Below are 27,312 nucleotides of genomic sequence, written 5' to 3'. Positions count from 1 at the left end.
CACAATCCCTCCACCTCCTAAATCCACACAAAGATGGATTTTTCTTCGATTATGTGTATGTCCACCTAAGTATAATACTGGGGTACAGAATAAAATAAAATGCAGATTGTTCAAAATAAAACTTGTTCAATAGACATGCAGGGAAAAACACCAGCCTATTGAAGTGCTGGGTGAAGCACATTTACTCAGGGAAGCAGGGGTACCAGAAGTCTTTTGTAAACTACATTTACACTTGATTGATATACTGTTTCCCAGCACGGTCCGTTTGAGTTCGGAACGTTTGCCCTTAAGTGTGAAAGCTCCACATGTTCCTTGGATTGATCGATTCTTGGGACAGCTGCATCCGTTCTGGGATGGTTTGCTTATTTTTACTTCAGTGTGAAATAAACATTTTCTCAGTTGAATGTCCAGTGCAACACCGCGTAAATCAAAGTGCTGCTGTTTCGTGCTAAATGATAGCAGTGGATCCTTCATTATGGATACAGTATATACAATTCTGTGTATATGCCAAAATAATTGTATGAATGAATAGTGTAAGGAGTGGGGCATGATGGACTTAATTAGTGCACTAATTAGATAATTGCCTATTTTAGGTTATTTTTCACTTGTTGATTTCTTTATACTCTTTCACATTGTATGGTTCATGGGTTGTTTATTTATAATGAAGCATTGCTTCCTTTATTCATTTGTATGTTTTTTATTAGATTTCATTACGTGAATGGGATTGATTGTTCCTTTGTCTGCTGCATGCCACCAATCATCATTCTCTTACCCTTGATTGTTTTCACCTGTGCCCTTGTTTTCCTAACTGCCTATATAGGGTGAGGTTTTGATCATTTAGACACAGCATGCACGGAGCGCAGCTTGGGCATTAACTTCAAGTATAGGGCTGGAGCAGGGGTTCCCAAAGTGCGGCCCTCGAGGATGTTTGGTGTGGCCCCCCGAAGCCAACCTTCAACCCCCCCTTTTCTGAACCTTTACTATATTTGTACACTTTATGAACATTTTCTGTTACAAATTGCAAATGTAATTTGGGAGGAAATAGTAAAACAACAATTAAAGTTCATAAATGTTCCCTAACAGAAATGTATAGGAAATAAAATGGTATGATTTGTAAAATATTGTTATAGAGACATTTGAGCCAGTTTTCAACAGTCATACAACCTTGCAGTGTTTTATCTGGAACGAGACAGTCTCTGCTGGATTTCCGAAGCTGCCTGCTTTCTCCCCAAATAGCCTGTGGAGTAGCATTATACATGTGAACAAAGAGAAAAGAGACTGATTTGCAAGTACTTGGGCACTGTGCAATTTGGAAATTGGAACTAACAGTCGTTTCTTATCTGTAGCTTTGTTGGGGTCCTGGCGTTGTGCAAAAGAAAGACAGATAACACGTTTTTGTCAATTTTGATTTGTTATGACTTGTCTCCTTAAGATGACAAGACAAGTGTACTCAGCTCACATCCAGTGTGAAAGAAATGATCTGAGGATGTTCCACTGAAATGTGCTGAGCACCCCCTTGGTAACTGTACCGTACTCGTCAAGAAAATGTAAAATATAAAAAGTAATATAATTAACAATTATACTACATTTTACAGTATTTCCTGAACTAGAATGTGCAATAATGTTTTAAAGAAATACATTAAATGTCCTATGAAATTCCTAAAGCACAGAAACAGTGTTGTCTTCTCACTCAGCTTCCCTCTCTTGAACTCTGTTATCTTCTAGGAAAGCTGGAAGCAGCTTGACTGAAGACAAATGCTCTCGTAAGTAATGACACATAATGTTTTTATTTCACCCTTGGTGCTTTAACTGTGCTGTCAGTATGAAACTTCTGGGAGCTGCCTTCACAACTTCCCTAATGGTTTCGTTCACGAAATATGTCAGAAATGCTCAAAATATTCAAGGTGTGGGGCTCTGTGAATCTCTGTCATCACAGAGGGGAATGGGGATTAAAGGCCAAAAAAAAAAAAAAAAAAAGCATTGTGTTGTGTGGTACGACTGCAAGAAACTCCTGGATCATAGCATCAGGCAAGCTACAATTTTCTTCTCTCCCATTGATTCCCGCTTTATTTTCCCACTGCAGATGGAGATGGAAAGGTGAGAGGTGGGTGCATAAACCATATTTGTGAATACCTATCAGTTTGATGGAATACTGCTGTTGGCACTTTTGAATTATGAAAATCAATATATAAATAAGAACTTAATTAATGTATGCATTATTTTATATCCTCCAACTTTGAGGTTTGTGCTCTAAGCTCTGCATTCTACTGATAGTGCATCTAGAATTACATCTTACATTTTTACATCTGTTAAAACAATCTCCCATGACTTTTCCCATGTTGTTGAACATATTTACATGGTTTGGATACACTACAGTGTCCGAACTTTGTTTATCTATAGGATTTGCATAATTTTTGTTTTACTTTTTTCACATTTTCCAAAATTATGAATGTATGCCTGCATTTTCACAGACAAATCAGCTTAAAGATTATGTGTTGTGGTATTAATTTGCTGTGTCATCATTGTAATCATTAGAGGACTCTCCCTGGCTCACTCTGGTGTGCTATTAACTTCTATCCCATATTTAAAAGAACCTACTAATTCACTTTCTGGAAAGGTATATTGACCAAATTCAGGACAACACATTTGTGCATCTCTTCAGACCAACATATCCAGGAGTCCCTCATTCCTTTGTGACAGGGCAAAAGAAACAAACAGATAAAAATGGTAAGCAGTATGTCTGCATGAGAAATGAAATTATATTATGAATAATGTTTTTCCTGTAATACATTATGTAATGGTTATGTAACACTAAATTAATTACAGATTAACTAAATGTTATACTATTATACTATTGATTTAGGAAACTCGTATATTAAGCATACATTTCATCCATGGTATTTATAATACATTGATTGCATAGCTATGCACATTAGTAAACTTAAATGTTATAGCACAAATGAGGAGACCAGTCTGAATAAATTGTTTATACCCAGTATATGTGATGGGGTAACAGATTTTTTTATTTTTTATTTTTTTCATTAATATATTTAGAATTAATATTTTGAATATTAAATTACCTTTGTGTTGCACATCTATGGAAAACAATGTGGACAACTGATACTAACAAGTTGGATCAGAGCTTTCCATTATTTTGACATAGCTATTTAGTGTGTAAGAATACAATGTTAAAAACCTAGATTCCAATAAAATGGGAGTGTCTGGGGTTTAGATGCCATTGATTTCAAAAGGGACCCACATTGTTTAAACTACTACTGCATAATAATACATTTAAGCATTGATAGTAAAGTATGAGAGGCAACAGTACTGGGCACGATATGCTCATCAAATAGTGTATGAGGATGTTCCACTAACGAGGGTATCTCTTCATTATTCAGTGGAAATGTTACAATTGCAAATCCCTGATCTTAGTGACAGGTTTTCAAGCTCCTAACAGCTGTGTTAGTGCGCTCTGAATAATGTGAAGCATTTATTTTATTCGTTCAGGAGGCTTTTGTTTGTTTCATTCTGAAGAAAATAAATTAGTGTAATCAGAAACTGAATCAATAACCATCTATATTTATATAACGTATGGCTCGTACCCAAGTCAGACTATTATATACCAATGAAATGTATTTATGTATTTATTTATTTTCATTATTTAATATATTATTTAATATATTTAAATTTCAAATCAGTTGTAATGCTATTGCAACAACCTCCCCAGTGATGTGGTTGAAGCTGAAAATTTGGGATCATTTAAAAATAGACTGGATAGGATCCTTGGATCACTTAGTTATTAATGGACATCAAACGAGCACAATGGGTCGAATGGGCTCCTCTCAGTTGTAAACTTTATATTCTATTTTATTTGCAAATTGCAAGCAAGGAATGTGAAAGTGGAATGCTGTTTCTGTGAGATGCATGATAAATGACAGCATGTAATTTATTGAAGCATGTTACTGATGCAAAGGATTGTACTTTTCACACAAAATGCTCTTTACTAAAGTAAAGTATGTAACATTATATTTAATGTCACAAGCATTTTAAATCTAAAGTTTGCAATCAGCTAGCAGTGGATAATTTTTAATGTTATTGGCACATGTGGAAAAACATATCATGTACATTCAACACTGATTCTGATAAAGATTTTGTATCAGAACATCAGTCTTCTCGCAGCCAAAAACTGATATTGGAAAAAAGTGCTTTGTTTGTTTGTTCAATATTAGAAAAACATTGTTTTCATTTTGGAAGTTTTTTTTTTTTGGAAATTCACTCTTTACACCAATGTCAATGCACTTATGTAGTGTAATATTGTAAATTTAGTATTGAATATTGATCATATATATTATGTTGTTATTTTGTAAACTCTCTCAGAAAAATAAGTACTTACCCAATCTTTAGTTAGAAATTGCATGGGCTGTGATGATGTGGTGGGAACCATGGAAAAAGGAGATAAAGAACATTTTCAGTCACTGCTTTTGTGCATCTGCTTTCCAAATCCCTGTTCCCAAACTAATCTGTCCGTGGCTCCTGCAGAGCTGAGAGAGGGCAGGCGTTCACTCCAGAGCTGGCTGCTCCACACACTGAGCTACAGCCAAGAAGGGCAGTAATAGCAGGGGAAATTGAGAAAATAAAGATGTTACATATAATGATTGATTGATTATTTAATTCACTACCTCTCTGTCTCTTCCATACACACACACACACACACACACACTCCACCTGCTTATATTCAAAAAGGTAGACACATATTTTATAACTATTTGACTATAAGACTATAGTAAATTGCACAGTATATTCAGCAGTTCTGTATTCTACTAGTCATTTTTCAGTACATTGGGAATTTGCAGTTATTAGCCTTCCCTGTTACTGTGATTTTAGTTGTTCTTAGAATTATACAATGTAAAAGTCTAATTGATTATTTACAGGTGGTTTTTAATTAGACTCTTTTAATCATTTTGTTACTCTTTTGCAACTTTCATGACAGTTTTTTGACCTCGGTGTCTTTTGTGTTTTCACTGTTAAACCACAGCATTGCTCTGTAAGCACAAACAACACAGTTAATATAAACTAATGTTTCTTATATCAGTTTTTTACTTAACCAGCATCTGATCTGGTCATTTTACATAGTTTTTCCTTGATATATAATGCAGCGACATTACTTTTTGTAGAAGCACTTGTGTAATATAGGCCGTAGTATGATGCTGTAAATACAGTGTAGTATTTTTATAATATTGCACTTGTGCAAATCCTGTAAGTCACCTTGGATAAAAGCATGTGATTAATAAATAAATAATAATAATGACTGAATTGAAAGATGTTTGGGAAACATGATTAAACAACATCCTTTCCTTTATTCATCAGATAAACTTTCCCTTTTGTCATCCCTCCAGGTGCAGGGAAAGGCAGGGTACAGGTTTCAAAACTGGGCCCAGACCTACAGCTCCTGTCCTGAGAAGTACTTCCAGCCCAGCAGTGTGGAGGATGTCAGACAGGTAGGCCAGAGTCTGACAGTGCTATGTGCAAGAGAATTGGAAGCTGGTTCGAATATCTCAGGGCTCATTAAATGGCTCAGGGAAAGCTGGTCATTTAGTTGATTAGCTATCCAGCCCACAAGAACAAAGAGAACAAAGCCAAGCCAAATCACAATGAAAATGCCAGAATTGCTTCAAATGGGAGAATAAAAGAGATTATATTAAAAAAATAATTCTATTAAAAAATAATAACAATATGAGCTGGTGTGAAACCCTGACTTCAGAGCAGCAACTTACACATACTGTAGGCAAACTCAAACCTCATGAGAGAGATTTTGAGAGAGATTTTGATTTTCTTTGGAAGTTAGTGAAAGTAAATGTATTATCATCTTTAATTGGGAGCCTGTACAGATATGTTGCAGAGAATTTTATTTTTACATTTAGTGCAAAAATGAAATCCTGTATAATCTATTAGCTAACGTCTATGTAATTATCAACCAATGTGTGCAATTTACCCCTTTTGTACAAGCTCTTCTGATGTATAGATGTTAATCCACAACAAATTGGAGTTGTAATGCAGCTTACATTTTACTTCAGCCCCTAGGCATGAGTAATTTAAGTAACTGAAAAAGCTGTCAAATTATACTGAACACTTTAAAAATTACTGAATTTAGCCAGGGTGGAATTTCATGTTAATGGCAATGAGCTGTTTTATAGTGAGTGAAGCAAGGCTGTAGTTTACATTCACAGGCAGACAGTGGTAGAATATAAATGAAATTGAAACAAATGAACGAGGCTGAAACAGCAGCCCCTCGGTAATATTGGTCTTGGCTGAACCCTTTGTCTTCTGTTTTATTAATCTTTTGCTTGTTTTTTTCCATCTGTACTCTCATTTATGTAAGTACATCAGTAGCCAGACAATTTTAAGTTTGCCAGCTAATAATTAAAAATATATTAAATTAAGCAACATAAGCACAGTTAAGTGTTCAATATTGTAATTTAGAACCCAGCTACAAAAAATAGTCCAGTCCAGGTAAAGGGTTGAGAACGACTCTGGTGAAGAAGTGTTGAAAATAAGCAACAGAACCACAATGCCTTGTGGGTCTGTGTAACCCTCATCAGTTCCATTTTCAGAAGCTTCTCTAAAATTAGAAAAATGCGATTGTGATTTCTTATTTCCAATTGTTAATGTTCTTAGTTCTAAGTTACAAAATTGAAAAATGAAATTTTGGTTAAATCATATTTTTATCTAGTTTTTCTCATTAAAATAAACGAAAATATTAGTGTTTTGCATTTCTTTGCTGGCTTGCATTGAAATGAAACAGTAGCGCAGATTTTGTTATTCGTCTGTCAACAATATTATAGTCAGCCTGTACCATAACAGTGGGTGGGGGGACACACACTGAGGGCCAGAGCTCCAAAGGGACAAGAGTAATCTCTCTTTACATACAATGGAGGAAGCATTCAGTCAAAATATAAGTGTTTTGACTACAATGAGACTAAACATTCACTGTCATTTAAATTGTCATTTTGGATTAAAAAAATGATATATCCATTTATTTTGACATATAGTATATCCATTTGTAGTCTGTTTATTTCAACATTTTTCAATTGAACAGCTTCTTGTATAATAACAAGTGTATATTCAGATCTATTATTTCAATTAAGCCTTTAAGCGCTGGATAGAGGGAGGCCCACAAGATGCTTGGGCTCCGGTAAAGATAGAAAAATGAATCTTGAGACACAGAAAATCTTGTCTATGATAATTGTATTTAGGTACATGATGCACAGACAGGTTTGTTTTAATGCACTGATTAAAACAAAGTCAGAAAGCACAGCATGAATCTGCAAGCCTATCCGTTTAAAATCCACTATTAAAACCCATTAACATCTGTGACTCAGACCGGACTTCCTCCAGATTGTCATTAGTACTCGTTCCAGCGGTGACACGGTGTGTTGAATGTCCTGTGACTCATCTGCTTGAATAAATTCACTATAATCTATAATCTACATTTACCCTCAACCTACTGGCATATTTGTGTATTTCTGCTCTAGATAGATGCTTTGTTCCATGCCTCCGATTGTTGATGAGTGAGTGATGATGATAGTGGCTGTCATTAATGTGTGAGAAGATGTGTGACAGGGGCTGGAGGAGACTAGATAACAGCAAGGTCCTTGGGAAAACACGTTTTCTTAACACGGAGATTGATTTATTAGAGCAAGTCTATGTCACCATAAATAGTTGTTTCTTACATGCTACCACAATGGGGATCCATCCTTTATGAACCCTGTATAATATCACTGAGAAAAGGCAGGGATTTAATTATTCCCTCCAAACTTACAGTTTTCAGATTTCTATGTGCTTGTCTAATTGAAAGTTCAGAGCAAGGGTTTCAGTGTCAATTCCTTGGAGGAACGCAGTTTCTTATGGATTTTGTTCCAACAGGCTCCCGGCTACTAAATTGGTATAATTAGCTGATTAATTGAATGTATTTCATCATTCTCCCCAGGCTGCACATTACGTTATCAGTAGTGCACTTTGAATTAAAAGTATATTTTAAGCCATCTTTTAAGTTATATACATTGATATAAATTACTAGATTAATGATGTTGAGATCCAGATAGAACAATAAATAGGACATACTACACTGTAAATTTTAACATGTTCAGTTTACATGAAAAAAGTTGGGAAACCGATTGCCTCACTTTCAACCAGCTAACATAAAAGTCCATTTCAAGTAAAGTTAGTAATCAAATTAAAGTTAGGTGAACAGGCTGTTTTAGAGTAAATTATGAGAGATCAGAAGTAAGTTTACTGAATGATTTTAAGTAAATTTACTCTTTATCTTACTGAAAACTTGTTAGATGGATTACTGCATTACTTCAATTTAATTTACTTAGTTTTTCAAAGTAATGTGAATTTCCTAGATGTGTGCACTTAAGCACATCACTGCATAGTGAATATGTCTATGTCAGCAGTCTGTGTGTGTGTTGTGTTGCAATAAGTGTGGTGTTGTGTGTTTGTCACTAAAGGGATTGTGTGTTTGACTCAATGTGTCAATGTGTGTGTCTGCAGAGTGAGTGTCTCTGTGTCAGTAGAATGTATGTGTTTGAGTCAGTGTGGTGGTATGTTTACACCCAATCGAAAAACAAAATAAGAGTATGGTATACAACAATAAAATAAAACACCTGGGTCCTGCGGTCATACAGAAACACACACAGACGCACACGGCTGATGTTTGCACTCTCTCTTTCATTCGAACAGGGATGCAGATGCTGTACACATGCATGCACACATGCACACGAACCGTGCAAACAAAAATCAAATGCAGCTGATGGCTAGAGACTAATGCCTAACATGAGAACAACTTTAAAACATTGATTTATCAACAGGTAGCACCTTGTCACATTGGTGATAGCCACACTGCAACTAAGAACAAAGTATAAAATGAAACGTATAAAAATAAAAATATTTTATGGCTGACAATATGTAATGCCATTTCTTTTAACATTTGTGTCACACTGACTTGTAAGAAAGCAAGAAGCTGTTTTTTCAGTGTTTGCAGTTTGGGTTTGAGAGACTAAATTCAAAGGTGTTCCTCATTGCCTTTGGGTAGTTCACGTTCAGAGCATAAATCAAGCCAAACAAGAGACATACAGTTTGTGGCAGGTTTTGCATTGAACATGATATCTCCCTCTAGAATGATCGCTGGCTGAGATTTGAAGTGTAGGGATTTTGGAGTCTGGGCTGGTTCATCTTCTGTGAGCACTGCCACTGCAACCTGCCTGAAGTCAGCATCGAAAGAAAGAGAGAGTGCAAACATCAGTCACATATCTGTAAATGTCACCAATCAATGCACACCATTCTACTTAAATATTTATTGGACTGATCAGGGACATACTTAGGCCACCAGCCTCCATCAATGACAGCCATGAATCACAGGCAAGTCTTGTGACTTAATTATTTTTATTATGGAACAAATGGACTAGGTCCTATTGCTAAAGGGGTGCTTGTGCACACAGGTGTAAGCTTATGGTCACACTGATAAAGGCTGCAGGCCAAAACACATCCATGATCAGTCCAATAAAGATTTAAAAGTTAGGTCACTAGTCTACATACAAATAGTCACCAATCCCAACCCTTTCCCCTGAAGAGAAATGTGCTGTATCAGAGGATGGTAAATCAAGTGATGCTGTAGCACAGGTCCCAGGAGAAGTTAAGGTCCTCACTCATAACTGCAAAACAGGGTTAAGGTATGGCCACCCCTCTTTTTATAACTGCCTCCATAAACCCCATACTCCAAATACACTTACATGACATTAGTGTCTTGTAATTGCACCATTATGAATGCTACTAAAGCAGTAACTCTGGTAACATTACTTACAAAGCACATCCTGAAAACTTCTGCAGAGTCATCACCAAGGACTGGAAGGCCACGGACAAAAAAAACAACTAAACAAACAAAAATACAAGTGGAGTGAGATCAAAACCTGCATTTCTTTACAAGCATCATACTGATAACACGCACACAGCCTGGTCTGATTTGTACATCGCGATTACTGGTCAAAGTGTTATTTCCTTTATTATAAAGTCAAGTATTTGGCAATGAGTGTTGTATGAAAAATGGGACAATTTACTGTGAGTAGTGAGTGTCCAGTAATACCGTATTCATACACATTGAAACAAGTTTGTTTTGTGAATCAAAAAATAAATAAAACGGAGTACAGAACAAAAGGTGCCTTCTGGCGTTTTATTTAGTCTTTTCAACAATCGCGCAACAGAAACAAAACAAAATATCCTCCTCTCGGATGAACATGCTCAAAACACTACAACTAAAACACAAGACCGCAAGTCATGGCACTTCCTGGTTGAAAATAGACGAGGGATTGTGTTTCCTATTGCAAATGGATCAATATATCTAAATACTGATCGAGATCTAAATCCTACATTGGTCTAATATGGGGAAAAAAAAAAACACCAGGTAAAATGCACAGTCAACTAATCATTTCTCAGAAATATGTTCTTACTCACTCCCTCACTTACTTCTACTCACTAAAGTTAACTGGGCTGTAACCTTAGCAAAGCAAAGTGAATTGAAGAATTAGAAGACATGCAAAAGTTTTAGGTTCTGGAAATGAAAAAGATTGCCTTAATGTGAGACCCTTCTTTCTGGTTTTCACACGGGCTTCTCTTCGGCGACGTGTGGGGTAGGAGGGTCGTGTGCAAATGCGCTTGACATGATTCTTCAAAAGGTTACACTAATTTAGTAAGTTCACTTAAATAACATTATTTCTGTGAAGTAGCACCCCCAGTATGTGCACAACAATTAACCACTAATAGTAAACTCAATCTTTTTTTTAAATGTAGTGAACTTGCTATGTTATATCTAGTAAGGTATACTATTTGCATTTACAGTGTACGGGCTTCCAGGAACAGAACCCTAGGAAAGAGAGACAATTGGCTGTTTTTAATTTTATAAAGGGCTTTTTCGTGCTATTCACAGATAAAGTGCAATAAAAGTAATAAAGCAACCGATTGTCAAACTTCCAAATAGATAAGTTATAGTATATACAGAAACAAACTGTAATTATGAGATTCAAAGCACTATACATTTCAAGTATCAACAACACCTGAAAACAAACAGCCAAAGAATACTTTGGTTAATTTAGAATAATGGATCCTCATTCCTTTCCTTGTATTCTGCCCAGTATATATTTCTTTAAAATAAACTTCCACAAACTCACAAACTAAGCAAAAAGCCCAAATTAAATAAATAAAAGCAGAAACATGTTGTACAATATGCATCGTTGTTTGCACTTTAGTTCAAAGTACATTCACCATCCTTGGATTTTTCCACATTTCACTGTGTTACAACATGAAATCAGAATGGATTTAATCAGGAGTTTTTGCAACTGATCAACACAGAAAATGTCCATAATGTCAAAGTGAAAAATACAATCCGCTAATTGTTCTAAATTAATTACAAACCAAAAAAGAAAATAATTGAATGCATTATCATTTCAGTGATCATTTCCCTGCATTACATAAAAATGTGCAATGCAATTTTCTTTCTCCTTCCAGATTTTAGCAATGGCCAGGCAGAGCAGCAAACGAGTGAAGGTGGTGGGAGGGGGGCACTCTCCCTCTGACATTGCCTGCACGGATGAATTCATGATCAGCTTGGACAAGATGAACAGGGTTCTTGAGGTAAAAATACCTTTGAAGACTAGTGGATGGATCCAACCAAATTCAATAACTAAATGAGTGTTTTCTCAAGATGAAAGGGTTTACTTGAATCATAATATGATATTATTAAGCCGTCAATTGAGCTGTCTCCACAGACCTTGTCTGGTTGGCTGACTGACTAGTATTAGAATATGATTGATGGCTACTTGGCTGGTTAATCAGCTAATCATACACATGGGGGACACCTCCAGTCTAATATAAAGTCAAAGCCTGGGAGGGTATCTTCATTTATGTTTGTGTTTTGGTTTGAGTGTTTTTGTTCATCATTATCTCATCTCCCTGGATAAGGTCATCTTTTAAGAAATAAATAAGCATAAATAAAATTCAGTGTATGCTCCCCTGGCCTTTGTTCCCATTTGTTAATAGTGTGCTTGTTTGACTTTCTTTGTGTTCCCTAAAGGCCCAGTGTGCCAATTATGTTTGGTTTAATAAATCCGTCTTCCCACCAACCGTGCCCTCAGTGTTCTCCCTGACCCCCCTGTTCTTGCGCTTGCTACAAATACTTAATATATTGATGACATTACACTAGTGCAGTGGCAGAAGCAACACGAGTCAGGCTGATGAAGTGCACAGGCAGAGTGAGTGGGCTGGGCAGCCATGCAGTGTAGAACAGCTGTCAAAAGGTGAAAAACATTGCAAGGTACCCAATACAGGCTGTATATTTTGAGGAAGTGCAGGAAGCTGATGTGATGCCCTGATGTTCACAGGCAACTGGTTCCACAATTGAGCAGCAGTTTGGAAAAGGAGTGAATCCAGGCAGTAAAGGGAGGAAAGGTAGTCAACTTAGTCCAAGCACAGAGGTAGAGCAAAAAAGGAGGTTAGAGAGTGATAAGAGACTGGACAGAGAAGGGAACGTTGTGCTAAACTGGGTAGTAGGTCATTATAAAGATCTCAATTTTAATACAAGCAGGGATGGGAAGTTTTTCAATAAGAAGAGTAATATCAATTGAAGAGAGGAGAGAGAAAACAAAGCTGACTACTGAAGCAGGAAAGCCAGCCTATATTCCAGTGTTCACTGCACTTGGACCTGGACTGGATGCGTAGGTGCCGAGAAAAGGATGGGTTCTGTGAATGTGAACCCAGTAAGGGAGTCAAAGAGAAATGGAGATGCAAAGAAGAAGGGGATGGTTCAGTTAAGGATTGTGTGTCTAGGACAGGGGTTCCTAATCAGAAATTGTTTGATACCCTTTCTGGGGGTGTGAGGCACAGTGTATTTCATAATTGGGTCCAGTTCGGCAGCCACCCCCCCCAGCGATTTCCATGGATTGCTGAAAGGGTTGCGGGCCTGAAAAATGGTGAAGGACCACTGGTCTAGGAAGAAACATCTGAGAGACAGTTGGACATGTAGAATAAAACCCAATAATCTAAGGAGGGGAATAAAACAATACAACTATTTGATCACACAAAAAAGAGGGATAAAAGGAGAAAAGATGTGGGCATTATTTGCATGCAAGTAATACGAGGCACACAAAGAAATTAGAACTCAGAAAGTCCATAGAGAGAGATATGGTGGGGCCCAAGCATCAGTCCATGGGAAGACAACTGAGAAGAGAAGATGGTATTTAGAGTGGACTGCACCAGGAGACCTGAAAAGAGTGGTCAGAAAGGTTGGAGAAGCACGAAGTATTGGAAAAGCATTTCCCAGGTCAGAGAGAGATGAGGACAAAGAACTTGTTGACCTAATCAAAGGCAGCCGCCAAGTCAATGAAAATTAGGACAAAGGACAGCAAAGCAGCACTGAAAGACAAGCATTAGTAATATATAAGATAGGAGAGCAATTTTGTTAGAAACTTAAGAGTTTAAGAAAGGCAGTAAAGAAAAAAAGGGCAATAATTCCCAAATCAAGAGTCAAGGGTAGTCTTCTACGGTGAGGGAAAAAAATATTTGATCCCCTGCTGATCTTGTACGTTTGCCCACTGACAAAGAAATGATCAGTCTATAATTTTAATGGTAGGTGTATTTTAACAGTGAGAGACAGAATAACAACAAAAAAATCCAGAAAAACGCATTTCAAAAAAGTTATAAATTGATTTGCATGTTAATGAGGGAAATAAGTATTTGACCCCTTCGACTTAGTACTTGGTGGCAAAACCCTTGTTGGCAATCACAGAGGTCAGACGTTTCTTGTAGGAAAGGAAATGGTGATATACTGTTAGGTTCATAAATATTTGTTCAGTGACGCAATTGTAATCATTTTGGCTCTGTATTCCACCACAATGGATTTGAAAGGAAACAATCAAGATGTGCTTTAAGTGTAGACTTTCATCTTTAATTTGAGGGTAGTTACATCCAACGGTGTAGGAATTATTCCCATTTTTTATGTGGTCCTCCCAATTTTGATGACTTACTTCCATGAGATGACATTCCATTGTCCTGTGAGGAAAATACTTAATCAAAAACAACACAATATTGTCTTACACGTCTACCCTTTAATCAAAAGCTGACACCATGTATTGAGTGTCTCTTCTAATATGTCATATTTAATGTTTCTGCAGTTTACTCAGGTATAAAACTTGTCAAGTGCATCTCTGTCACAAAAATGACAGCCTCTCACAACGCCAATCCTTGGAGAGCTATGGCGACCTCCTCCTGTAGAAAATTTATAAAAAGGCTACAAAATGTTTGGTTATTATTGAAATGTTTGTTGACATTGTAGAATGTTAATCATAGGCAGTTTTACAATGTTCATCAGGTCCCATATAGAATATTGTGTACTACTGTGATTTCTACATTACAGAAATAAATACATGCATACATTATTGTTCTGGAAGCAGTACACACAAGAGTAACCAGGCTGATTCCTGGTCATACATAATTGTTCTACACAGACAGGTCTAAAGGAAATGAATCTCTTTAGTCCAGAACAGTATATAATTAATGGGCAACTTAAAGGTTATGTGAGGATCCCTCAAGAACCATAAGTTAATGGCATGTATCCAAATGAGCTAGATGTGTCTAGATGGGCCATTTTCTGTTTCTGTTCCTTTGTTTTTATGTATTGTGGCTGTTATTTAAGCTAAACTTCCAATTACTTAATTGGTCTGATTAACTACTGATTTGTTTAAATGCCAACTTATATACACCTATATGTTGTATATGGAAATAATTTGAAAACACTCTGTAATATGTATGCTCTGTCTTGTTTTAAGGTGAATAAAGAGGAGAGACGAGTCACTGTGGAAGCGGGGATCTTTCTGTGTGATCTGAATGAAGAATTGACCAAACATGGCCTTGCCCTCTCAAAGTAAGCACATATCCATACCAAATGTAAAACTGAAATATGAATTTACAGTACATCCCAGAATATATCTGTAATGCACTGTGTGGAACAGAGGGGGTGGACTCAAGTGCGGTACCATAGAGAATGGTCAGACAGGTGAGGGGTCCAGGGCCAGAGGCAGGAAGAGTGGTCAGAGAGACAGGCAGAGGGTCAGGCAATCAAGCAAATAGTCCAACGAGGGCAATCCAGGAAAAAATGTTTAAACAAGCAGGCGAAGGTCAAGGGGTATAAGTTAATGCACAGCAACTGAAGTATGAAGTATGAATTCAAAAGTAGCAAGTGTATGAATACTAATTTTAGCATATTCATTGGGATCTTTGTTTATTAGACTAGGTAACAATGGACACAAACCCCCTTATGTTTTTATATACCCGGGTGGTAACCATGGTAATTTGCATGATGCCTTTTGACCATTCCAAGTATTGGAATGTTACAACTAATGTATAATGCTTTATAAAATATCTCAATCTATTACATCATTATAAGGAATTAATAACACATTAATAAGCAGCACCTTATTATAAAGTGTTACCAATTTTTTAAAAAAAAATCAACATATTAAAACCAATCCTTATTGCATTTCAGGTATGGAAAGAACATTTTGTTTAAATAGCTTTGGGGGGATTTTGGTGTTGTAGTGGTTAGCGCTGCTATGTCTCCTAAGTTCAATTGTGGGTTTTCTCCGGGTGTGAGTGTGCTGCCCTGCGATGGACTGTAGCTGGAAATGGCTGATTTGTAATGGAATATCTACATAGATGGAACAGAGGCTCATTATCAGCAACCATCAGTCCTCTGTTCCAATGGCACGTTGTGTTTGCTAATCCAAGTTTATCATTTTAAAAGACTAATTGATCATTAGAAAACCCTTTTGCAGTTATGTTAGCACAGCTGAAAACTGTTGTGCTGATTAAAGAAGCAATAAAACTGGCCTTCTTTAGACTAGAGCATCAGCAATTGTGGGTTCGATTACAGGCTCAAAATTACCAGAAACAAATAACTTTTTTCTGAAACTCATCAGTCTATTCTTGTTCTGAGAAATGAAGGCTATTCCATGCAAGAAATTGCCAAGAAACTGAAGATCTTGTATAACGCTGTGTACTACTCCCTTCACAGAACAGTGCAAACTGGCTCTAACCAGAATAGAAAGAGGAGTGGGAGGCCCCGGTGCACAACTGAGCAAGAGGACAAATACATTAGAGTGTCTAGTTTGAGAAACAGACGTCTCACAGGTCCTCAACTGGCATCTTCATTAAATAGTACCCGCAAAACACCAGTTTCAACGTCAACAGTGAATAGGCGACTCCGGGATGCAGAGTTGCAAAGAAAAACCATATCTCAGACTGGCCAATAAAAAGAAAAGATTAAGATGGGCAAAAGAACACAGACACTGGACAGAGGAAGATTGGAAAATAGTGTTATAGACAAACAAATCTAATTTTGATGTTCCGATCACAAAGAAGAACATTCGTGAGACGCAGACCAAATTAAAAGATGCTGGAGGAGTGCTTGACACCATCTGTCAAGCATGGTGGAGGAAATGTGATGGTCTGGGGTGCTTTGGTGGTGGTAAAGTGGGAGATTTGTACAGGGTAAAAAGGATCTTGAAGAAGGAAGGCTATCACTCCATTTTGCAACACCATGCCTGTGGACGGTGCTTTATTGGAGCCAATTTCCTCCTACAACAGGACAATGACCCAAAGTACAGCTCCAAACTATGCAAGAACTATTTAGGGAAGAAGCAGTCAGCTGGTATTCTGTATATAATGGTGTGGCCAGCACAGTCACCGGATCTCAACCCTATTGAGCTGTTGTGGCAGCAGCTTGACCGTATGGTACGTAAGAAGTGCCCATCAAGCCAATCCAACTTGTGGGAGGTGCTTCAAGAAGCATGGGGTGAAATCTCTTCAGATTACCTCAACAAATTGACAACTAGAATGCCAAAGGTCTGCAAGGCTGTAATTGCTGCAAATGGAGGATTCTTTGATGAAAGCAAAGTTTGAAGGACACAATTATTATTTCAATTAAAAATCATTATTTCTAACCTTGTCAATGACTATATTTCCTATTCATTTTGTTAAATTCAAACTCATTTCATGTATGTTTTCATGGAAAACAGCGAAATTTCTAAGTGACCCCAAACTTTTGAACAGTAGTGTATACAGTGAGGGAAAAAAGTATTTGATCCCCTGCTGATTTTGTACGTTTGCCCACTGACAAAGAAATGATCAGTCTATAATTTTTATGGTAGGTGTATTTTAACAGTGAGAGACAGAATAACAACAAAAAATCCAGAAAAACGCATTTCAAAAAAGTTATGAATTGATTTCCATGTTAATGAGGGAAATAAGTATTTGACCCCTTCGACTTAGTACTTGGTGGCAAAACCCTTGTTGGCAATCACAGAGGTCAGACGTTTCTTGTAGGAAAGGAAATGGTGATATACTGTTAGGTCCATAAATATTTGTTTGCACACATCTCAGGAGGGATTTTGTCCCACTCCTCTTTGCAGATCCTCTCCAAGTCATTAAGGTTTTGAGGCTGACGTTTGGCAAATCAAACCTTCAGCTCCCTCCACAGATTTTCTATGGGATTAAAGGTCTGGAGACTGGCTAGGCCACTCCAGGACCTTAATGTGCTTCTTCTTGAGCCACTCCTTTGTTGCCTTGGCTGTGTGTTTTGGGTCATTGTCATGCTGGAATACCCATTCACGACCCCATTTTCAATGCCCTGGCTGAGGGAAGGAGGTTCTCACCCAAGATTTGACAGTACATGGCCCCGTCCATCGTCCCTTTGATGCGGTGCAGTTGTTCTGTCCCCTTAGCAGAAAAATACCCCCAAATCATAATGTTTCCACCTCCATGTTTGACAGTGGGGATGGTGTTCTTGGGGTCATTCCTCCTCCTCCAAACATGGCGAGTTGAGTTGATGCCAAAGAGCTTGATTTTGGTCTCATCTGACCACAACACTTTCACCCAGTTCTCCTCTGAATCATTCAGATGTTCATTGGCAAACTTCAGACGGGCCTGTACATGTGCTTTCTTGAGCAGGGGGACCTTGCGGGCGCTGCAGGATTTCAGTCCTTCACGGCGTAGTGTGTTACCAATTGTTTTCTTGGTCAATCTTGTCCCTGACATCCTTGGACAGCTCTTTGGTCTTGGCCATGGTGGAGCGTTTGGAATCTGATTGATTGATTGCTTCTGTGGACAGGTGTCTTTTATACAGGTAACGAGCTGAGATTAGGAGCACTGACTTTAAGAGAGTGCTCCTAATCTCAGCTCATTACCTGTATAAAAGACACCTGGGAGCCAGAAATATTAACATGCAAATCAATTTATAACTTTTTTGAAATGCGTTTTTCTGGATTGTTTTGTTGTTATTCTGTCTCTCACTGTTAAAATACACATACCATTAAAATTATAGACTGATCATTTCTTTGTCAGTGGGCAAACATACAAAATCAGCAGGGGATCAAATCCTTTTTTCCCTCACTGTATATATATATATATATATATATATATATATATATATATCATCACTAGCCTTTCAAAACTTTTCAAATTCCCTTTTTGATGCCTTGAATCATAAATCTCCAAATCCTCCTTTACTGGTCTTAAGCCAACTCTGGCCTTTAGCCATGTATCTAATCTGCTATTAGAAATCAAAAGGAGGAATGCAAGGATTAAAGCAAAGTGGAGAAAGGAAGAAAAAACTGAATAATAAATAAGAAAGAGTATCAATGTATTCACCATTTCTCCTTTGAAGCTGCTTACCTTTTGTGACTGATGGGTAATTTGGACCTTCCCTGCCCTGCCAGTAGAAGACTTAAATGTTTATAGGATTCTAGTCAAGACTAATTGAGGCCTGTAGCTAATCTTCACAGCAGTGCTTTATTACAGATATTTGCAAGGTTCACCCTTTCATTTCAACATCTACGTTTGAGTTGAATATCCTGTCTTTGGTTTACTCAAACTAAATTTAGAAGACATCCCTCTTGTCAGAACGGCTTCCTCTTGTCCTTGTGCTCTGTGGAAGATCTGGCACCCTGTAGATGTAAACAGGAGCAGATCAACCGAGGTTAATGAGATTTATGTTGGACCGCATTTACAAAACTCATCCTCGTGAGTTACTGCCAAAGTGGCTGAAAAGTACCTTAGAAAGGGCTGATTTATGATTTTGCAGTTAACAACCTACTCTATTTTCCAGATTAATTGCGAATAGAATCGTTGTCTTCCCCAGTTAAGTTTCTACACCATGAAAAACTAAAACAAATTATTAAAAACATTAAAATTCAAGCTATGATCTTAAATGTATATACTGATAATGTAACAGTGTAATAGTGTAATAGTGCCAAGGAGTAGTGGTTAGGGCTCTGGGCTCATAACTGGAAGTTTGTGTGTTCAAATCTCGGGTGGGGTAGTGTTGTTGTACCTTTGAGGTGCTTCACCTAGATAGCTCCAGTAAAATGCCCAGCTGTATAAATGGGTACAAATAATGTAATGTAACAGCATTGTATATTGGAAAGACAAAACTATAGCTTACTGTCAGGTCTTCCCCATATCACTTCCCAAGTTCTCTACCAGATGTCTCCCTCTCTACAGTTTTGCACTGCTTTCCTCTGACTCTCTGCACCCCATTACCTAATCAGACATTCCTCAACACCATGTGCAATTGTTCAATCAACCCTCTTCTCCCATTCATCCAGCACTCCCATCTACTGTTTCCTGGCCTTTCTGCTCTGCCTATATAAACCCCTTTGTTCCATCCTTCCTTGCTCAGTCTTGTTTTCCCTGTTTTGCACTTCTAAGCATATCCTTGTTTAGCACTGAGCTTTCAACCCTTGCTTTGCATTACCATCTCCTGGAATTCCCATACTGCACTGTCTTTTCCCTGTCCCAGGATTTGCCTCTTGCTCCGCACCTGGGTTCGCTACCCTGGCAGCCTCCAGGTTACACTTACATTGATCGTATCCCCTTTTCCCAAACTTATAAGTAATACAACATCAAATATAAAATTAAGTTTAGTTTAATTCCCATTTTCCCTTGTTGATAGAATTCCAGAGAGATGTTAAAATGTATCAGTCATGATTTGTGACAATGTTTTTATCATGTGTTGAATATATGCACTGAATGTTCCTATTTATTCTGCACTGCTATGTTACACCATATTACTGGTGATGAATCTGTCCTCTCTCTGTTCTGTGCACAGCTTTTCTCTTATGTAAGAATGCATATAGATCAGGCCTTGGAAATAAGTTTAAAAAGCAACTAAGCAACATTAACCTTAAATGTTGATATTGTGCCTGAATGGAAAATAATGTTATATTCTGCTAAACTAATCTCTTTTAAATACATTTCATAATAATGTTAAACTTTGTTTAATTGGCTCATTTATTGTATCTATTTTTTAGTTGGATGTATTTAATTGTATTGCTTTCTCTGAACATTCATTTATATATTTATTCATTTATATATGTATCTGGAAGTACCAAGGTAAATAAAATAATGTGTATTTCAGTTAATGTATTTTTCCCAGTAGGCTGCAACCAAAAAATGTCATTATAGAAATAACTAAACTAAATCTATCCAAGATGGCTTGCAGAAACTTAAATAAGAAAGGATTTGCAATTACTGGGACTCTTAACCTCAGGTTGTCTTCCATATTATACAGATATGGAGGTGACATTTACAGAAATCCTGCAAAAGCTCTTAATTTTATTCAGTAAAAAATAATAGAAAATAAAGAAAATCAAAATAAAGTAAATTAAAACCTCATGTGGTTTATGGAAGTGCCCCGTTCTTGGACCCCTACTGGTAACCCTGGCTTTACAGTAACTCTAGGATTTATGTGGTGATGGAAAATACACCGTATACAAGGGTTACTCTTTGCTGTACTGATGAAAACGTATGTGGTGAAATACAAGCCAATGACTTGCACATTGATGACACAAAACTTACTTGTATTTTTGCACTTTTTAATATTTAGGAGTTCAGCATTTTTTTCAGGAATCAGAGCGATTCCTTTGCCTCATGAAATTGCTTGCCTTACCTTCAACAAAATAATAGGATGTGTGCTTGAAGGTATGAAATAGCAGTAATAGCTTTGCAAATGATGATAGTTCATAACAGAGCGTAGTAGCGGATTTGAATTTAATTTGTGATTTTTGGGTCTGTCTGAGCTTTTCTGTTATTCCTTTTGCAGACCGGGGAATAGCGACAATGCCATAATCCAAGATTGTGAACAGCTACCTATAAACCCAGACTAACAGAGAGAGCAAGGGCTGCACAGATTACCTTTGAGGAAGACTAAGCTTTCCTCCTGTCTCTGTTTCCTCAGTTTGGGCGCTGTGGCGGAGGTGGCGGCCGCTGGGGTAATTGGAACTGGCACCCACAACACGGGCATCGACCATGGCATTCTGCCCACGCAGGTGAGCCCACGGTCAGCCGTCTTCCCTTTAGAGGAAGGGCCCCCTCTCTCGGAGGACTAGCAGGCGTTGATTGTTTCGTAGCCTTCCTCTGGGAGCTTTGTTTAGGTGGCTTCTTCCAAACAAAAATACACAAAATAAAACTGTGATACGAGCCCCATCGGTACAGATCAGGGGTGTCAAACTCATATTAGGTAGTGGGCCGTATTTGTTCAAATGAGACCTCATGGGGGCCGGATAATTTTTTGCTAAAATCAATTTGACTCTACACATGGATATTTAGGCTGCTTGCGGATTTATTATTTGAAATCATTGAAGAAGGCCTACAGATACCAATTAATGCATTGTTGGCACATGAAAATAACACACAATGTATTATTACATAAAGCAAAAGAGAACTGAAACAAATACATGTTGAACAGAATGCATTTTCCTATGCAACATTGACAAGAATACATTTCAAGTAGAAGAGAGAACCCCAACAAATAGGCGATCATAAGTGCCATAGAAAGCATGTTTTCTATTAATGTTAACTATTAATAATTACATATTGTGTTTGAATATCTGAGTAATTCATTAACTATACATTTGTCCAGAATAGCTGGTTCAGATACCATGGTTAATGCAGCTGCCCTGTGATCAGTAGATTTAGAATCCAGTGCGCTATAGGGAGGCTGTGACATTTTCACTTGCTGGTTTGAGCTCAGATTGAGCTGATACAGTGATTACCTGCAAATAAACATGGATTGGAAACGGAGACTGAAGAGAGCTCATTTTGGAAATGCTGTGTATATGAACATGACTGATTCAGGGGCATCAGTGACACTGGGAATGACAGATCATTCGTGGGTTTGTGCCAGTGGTGTGAAGACATTGCGAGTGAAATGCAGGTCCAAATGGCACCGAGTGCTTTTACTCTACTGATCAATACACGATTGCTACTGCACAGTACAGAGTGCAATAGCGCAGCACATCACACACAATATAATGACATTATCAGTGGAGGAGCATTTATTGCGATGCTATATATTCGTGGAGTAAAAGTGTTCACCTGGAGAGGGCTGTCACAATGCAGTGTGAGGGATGAGCTCCTGCAGGTAAAGAAACTGTCCTGTGTGGACTGTACTGAGCTGTCAGGTATGCAGGCTAAATATATAGTAAATAGTTTATTGAAATACAAAGCTACAGTGAATACAAGCACTGTATAAGTTTGATAAATGCAATAGTTATTTTTGAACTATAAAATATTGCTTTTGAGCATTTTTCCAATATTTACGTTTACACTTTTTTCATTCCCAAATTGTATGCCGTTTTTGAGCTTGTTGCTTATTGTAGGATATATAGTTATTCATGTTTTGACTGCAGTGCGTGATTAGAAAACAAAGTGTATTGATGTTATTTATAGCAATAATATTAATGTTTTATGGTCATATTTCAATTTAAATACTCTATTTGTGCTATGCAAATGTAAATGTTGGAGTTTTTTATACAATGGTTTGCCTGTTAAAGAGCTATCGATTACAATGACCGGCTTTGGCGCTTGTAGGTAGTTATAAATGTCGGCGCTTCTATTGTTAATTAATGTATGATATCATAGCTTATTGCACATAGTTGATACTGTATGCAAACGTTTTTTGGTGTTTTTTGGGGGTTTTTACCCAAAACGGATGAAACCTGCTGGTGGACGTATCTTTGACATCCCAGTATAAATGATATATAAAATACTTTTTGGTTACATGAATAGATAGTCAATCCACATTGTGAATACTATCAATAGAACATAGAAAAGCAAAACATTTTAAGTAAATTCAGTCAAAGTCATAGTTCATCAGATTACCCTGTTAAATTGTTAAATGTATTGAATCCATTACAGTCAATGAGGAGATGTTACTGGACAACATAGCTGAGGTGTTGATGTTGACTCACAACTTCCATAGATTATGTCTGCAGCATTTATATATTGTTATAATAAAGTTAAAGTCTCTCACTGTTAAAATACACCTACCATTAAAATTATAGACTGATCATTTATTTGTCAGTGGGCAAATGTACAAAATCAGCAGGGGATCAAATACTTTTTTTCCCTCACTGTATCAGCCAGCTGATGTTTTCTATGTAATAGTAGCTCCTCTCAGGTCATGTAGATAATTTGTTTTGTTGTGTTATGTTTAATTTTAATTTAATTTAGTTTATCAAACCATGTTTGATTTTTAGCTTGTATGGAGCACCATTGCTGTAAGAAAGCTCTCCCTGGCAAGATTTTCACAGATAATACATTAAAATTACATTTACATTTCATAAGGATTGTCTTATCTGATTAGGGTTGGCAGTTATATGTCTGACGAAGACCATACAGGTCGAAACGTTGCATAATAAACACTTGGGAACATTAATTCCAGTGTGCGGGTATCTATTCAACTTTGACATTTCTCTTATTATACTCAGCACCTGGACCAAGCTTATTTGGATGTGCGTACACTACCTTCTTTCAGAGTTTGTAAAAATGGGACATGTCATCATCATCATCATAATATTATTATTAATAATAATTAGTAGTAGTAGTAGTAGTAGTAGTAGTAGTAGTAGTAGTTATAGTATTAGTAGTAAGATGAACTAATAATAGTGTATACAGTGATTTAAGTTGTAGAATCACACTATAAAATACTTTTCTTGAATTTGGGAGAGGATGTCTAAGTTTGTATGATATATGTATTCAAATGTAAACCATCATAGGCATGTACAGTGAGGGAAAAAAGTATTTGATCCCCTGCTGATTTTGTACGTTTGCCCACTGACAAAGAAATGATCAGTCTATAATTTTAATGGTAGGTGTATTTTAACTGTGAGAGACAGAATAACAACAAAAAAATCCAGAAAAACTAATTTCAAAAAAATTGGCTACAAGACATTCGCCAAGCAGCTTGGTGAGAAGGTGACAACAGTTGGTGTGATTATTCGCAAATGGAAGAAACACAAAATAACTGTCAGTCTCCCTCGGTCTGGGGCTCCATGCAAGATCTCACCTCGTGGAGTTTCAATGATCATGAGAACGGTGAGGAATCAGCCCAGAACTACACGGGAGGATCTTGTTAATGATCTCAAGGCAGCTGGGACCATAGTCACCAAGAAAACAATTGGTAACACACTACGCCATGTAGGACTGAAATCCTGCAGCGCCCGCAAGGTCCCCCTGCTCAAGAAAGCACATGTACAGGCCTGAAGTTTGCCAATGAACATCTGAATGATTCAGAGGAGAACTGGGTGAAAGTGTTGTGGTCAGATGAGACCAAAATCGAGCTCTTTGGCATCAACTCAACTCGCCATGTTTGGAGGAGGAGGAATGACCCCAAGAACACCATCCCCACCGTCAAACATGGAGGTGGAAACATTATGCTTTGGGGGTGTTTTTCTGCTAAGGGGACAGGACAACTGCACCGCATCAAAGGGACGATGGACGGGGCCATGTACCGTCAAATCTTGGGTGAGAACCTCCTTCCCTCAGCCAGGGCATTGAAAATGGGTCGTGGATGGGTATTCCAGCATGACAATGACCCAAAACACACAGCCAAGGCAACAAAGGAGTGGCTCAACAAGAAGCACATTAAGGTCCTGGAGTGGCCTAGCCAGTCTCCAGACCTTTAATCCCATAGAAAATCTGTGGAGGGAGCTGAAGGTTCGAGTTGCCAAACGTCAGCCTCGAAACCTTAATGACTTGGAGAGGATCTGCAGAGAGGAGTGGGACAAAATCCCTCCTGAGATGTGTGCAAATCTGGTGGCCAACTACAAGAAACGTCTGACCTCTGTGATTGCCACCAAGTACTAAGTCGAAGGGGTCAAATACTTATTTCCCTCATTAACATGCAAATCAATGTATAACTTTTTTGAAATGCGTTTTTCTGGATTTTTTTGTTGTTATTCTGTCTCTCACTGTTAAAATACACTTACTATTAAAATTATAGACTGATCATTTCTTTGTCAGTGGGCAAACGTACAAAATCAGCAGGGGATCAAATACTTTTTTCCCTCACTGTATCCCATCATCCAGTCAGTATGGTTCAAAGAAGTAACAAAAACTCAGACCCACTATGCCACCAGACTGCTCCCTGACATAGGGAGGTATTTTACGCTCCGTTTGCTTTTCAGCACTCTACTGCTTACAATACACAACCTCTTTGTTTTCAAGAGTGTCAATATGCTGAAGTAATTTTCTCAAACCTAGAACTGACATATACAGCATGAGGCAATAGCTTCTGTTTCTATTGAATCAGATGCATTCATTGTTTTTATAAATATGTTTCCTGAATTGAAACCTATGCCCCTGCCAGGCATGGACTTGGTTCGGGGGACACTGTCAATATTGGGGGGGATGCGGTCAATACTGTGTCCTCTATGCCTATGGAGCCGGGCATACAATTTTGAGGGGGACAATTTAAGGTTCTCTCAACATTGAGGGGGATGTATCCCCTCCTAAACTTACGCCTATGATGCCCGGTATAGCTCCAAAGGCATCATGTGTATTTACATATACCATTAATCATTTTTACATATTAAGTTAACAAATGCTTAATTACACTGTTCTTATGAGTAACTTACATGTAGTTAATGAGTACCTACTATGTTAATAAACTGTAAATTGGGAGACCTATTGTAAAGTGTGACCATCAGTCCTTTAACATGTACAGTGGGAAAAAAAAAAGATCCTTAAAAAAATCCATGTAATAACTAAGAACTAGTTTCAACCCACAGGAGAACTGAAGAGGAAAACAATATACTATGAATGAACTGTGAAGAACTAGCTAGGGAGTAACTCACTAGCCAGCATGAAGCCTATTGTTAAAGCATTGTAATTCTGCTGATTCCCCTGACTGTGTCTCCTAGGTTGTCTCTCTGAGTCTAATGACGGCCGTTGGGGAGGTGCTTCACTGCTCAGACTCGGTGAACCAGGACATCTTCCAGGCTGCCAGGCTCCACCTAGGCTCTCTAGGGGTCATCCTCACCCTAACCTACCAGTGCCAGCCAGCCTTCCGCCTCCACGAGCGCCAGTTCCCCTCCACACTCACAGAGGTGAGTCTTAGTGGGCTTATTGGCAAGATGGCTTTCGTCCTTCTACTTTCTGGATGTCTTGAAATGTTGTCTTTTCCTTTCACCAAGTTTCAATTTAATAACATTAAAGGAAAACTAAGATAAGTATTGGATATTAAATCACTTTACCTTAACATGATTATTAAATCATGCATCTTTTTTAATGGCAAAAGCCTCTCCAACATGGTAATATTGATATTTCAAAATACTTTGAACTGCCTAAAGTCAGATGTCATGATTATGTGAAGACTGTGTTCTTCAATCAATGTCCCTACAGCAACAAGTGATTTGTGACATTGGTGACATTTTAATGCATCAACATTTCAGTTTGTAACACAACAGGAACAAACACTGGCTTGACACTGTGTGTTGTCTTCCCAATGTAATGAGTCCTGAGAAAACCATGTATCTGCCGTCCCACGAATGAGCAATTGACTAGTTACGCTGTACAGGGATTTGTTTTTCTTATTGGGAAATTGGTTTATTTTTCTTAAAGCCTTTTTGAATTTCCAATAATGCACCTCTTGTGTTATTATTGACCCAGTGTTTTTCTAACATAATGGTATAATTATCTCTCCAATAAAAAGAGCAATCATGAGAACCCATCTGTTCAGACTGCAGTGCTGCAGATCTCCTCCTGTTCCTCTTGTATGACATAGGGCCGGATTAAATCAAAACTTTTACCCACCCGTTAATAGAAAACTACAGAACTGTACTCAGTTGCTTCTAATCATAAATGTAACTCCTATGATGTACAGGTTTGTGGTTTGCTATTAGCAGGTGTGTCCAAGTTTTGATTTAATCC

General features: G+C 37.7%; 1 protein-coding gene across 1 annotated transcript in view; it reads left to right on the top strand.

Moving 5' to 3' along the window:
• Nucleotides 1-2,613: 2,613 nt before the first annotated feature.
• Nucleotides 2,614-27,312, top strand: part of LOC136753737 (L-gulonolactone oxidase-like) — a 95,455-nt gene continuing 70,756 nt past the window's right edge. The window contains exons 1-6 of the mRNA XM_066710124.1: nucleotides 2,614-2,727; nucleotides 5,397-5,498; nucleotides 11,560-11,685; nucleotides 14,874-14,968; nucleotides 21,338-21,428; nucleotides 26,304-26,489. Of these exons, the coding sequence (XP_066566221.1) occupies nucleotides 2,725-2,727; nucleotides 5,397-5,498; nucleotides 11,560-11,685; nucleotides 14,874-14,968; nucleotides 21,338-21,428; nucleotides 26,304-26,489 (603 nt within the window). The 5' untranslated portion in view covers nucleotides 2,614-2,724. The remainder of the gene's footprint in view (nucleotides 2,728-5,396; nucleotides 5,499-11,559; nucleotides 11,686-14,873; nucleotides 14,969-21,337; nucleotides 21,429-26,303; nucleotides 26,490-27,312) is intronic.

This window comes from Amia ocellicauda, chromosome 1, assembly GCF_036373705.1.
Source record: "Amia ocellicauda isolate fAmiCal2 chromosome 1, fAmiCal2.hap1, whole genome shotgun sequence".
In the NCBI taxonomy this organism is placed as follows: Eukaryota; Metazoa; Chordata; class Actinopteri; order Amiiformes; family Amiidae; genus Amia; species Amia ocellicauda.
The sequence above is the reverse complement of the archived record's forward strand: the minus strand, read 5'-3'. Positions and strand labels throughout refer to the sequence as shown.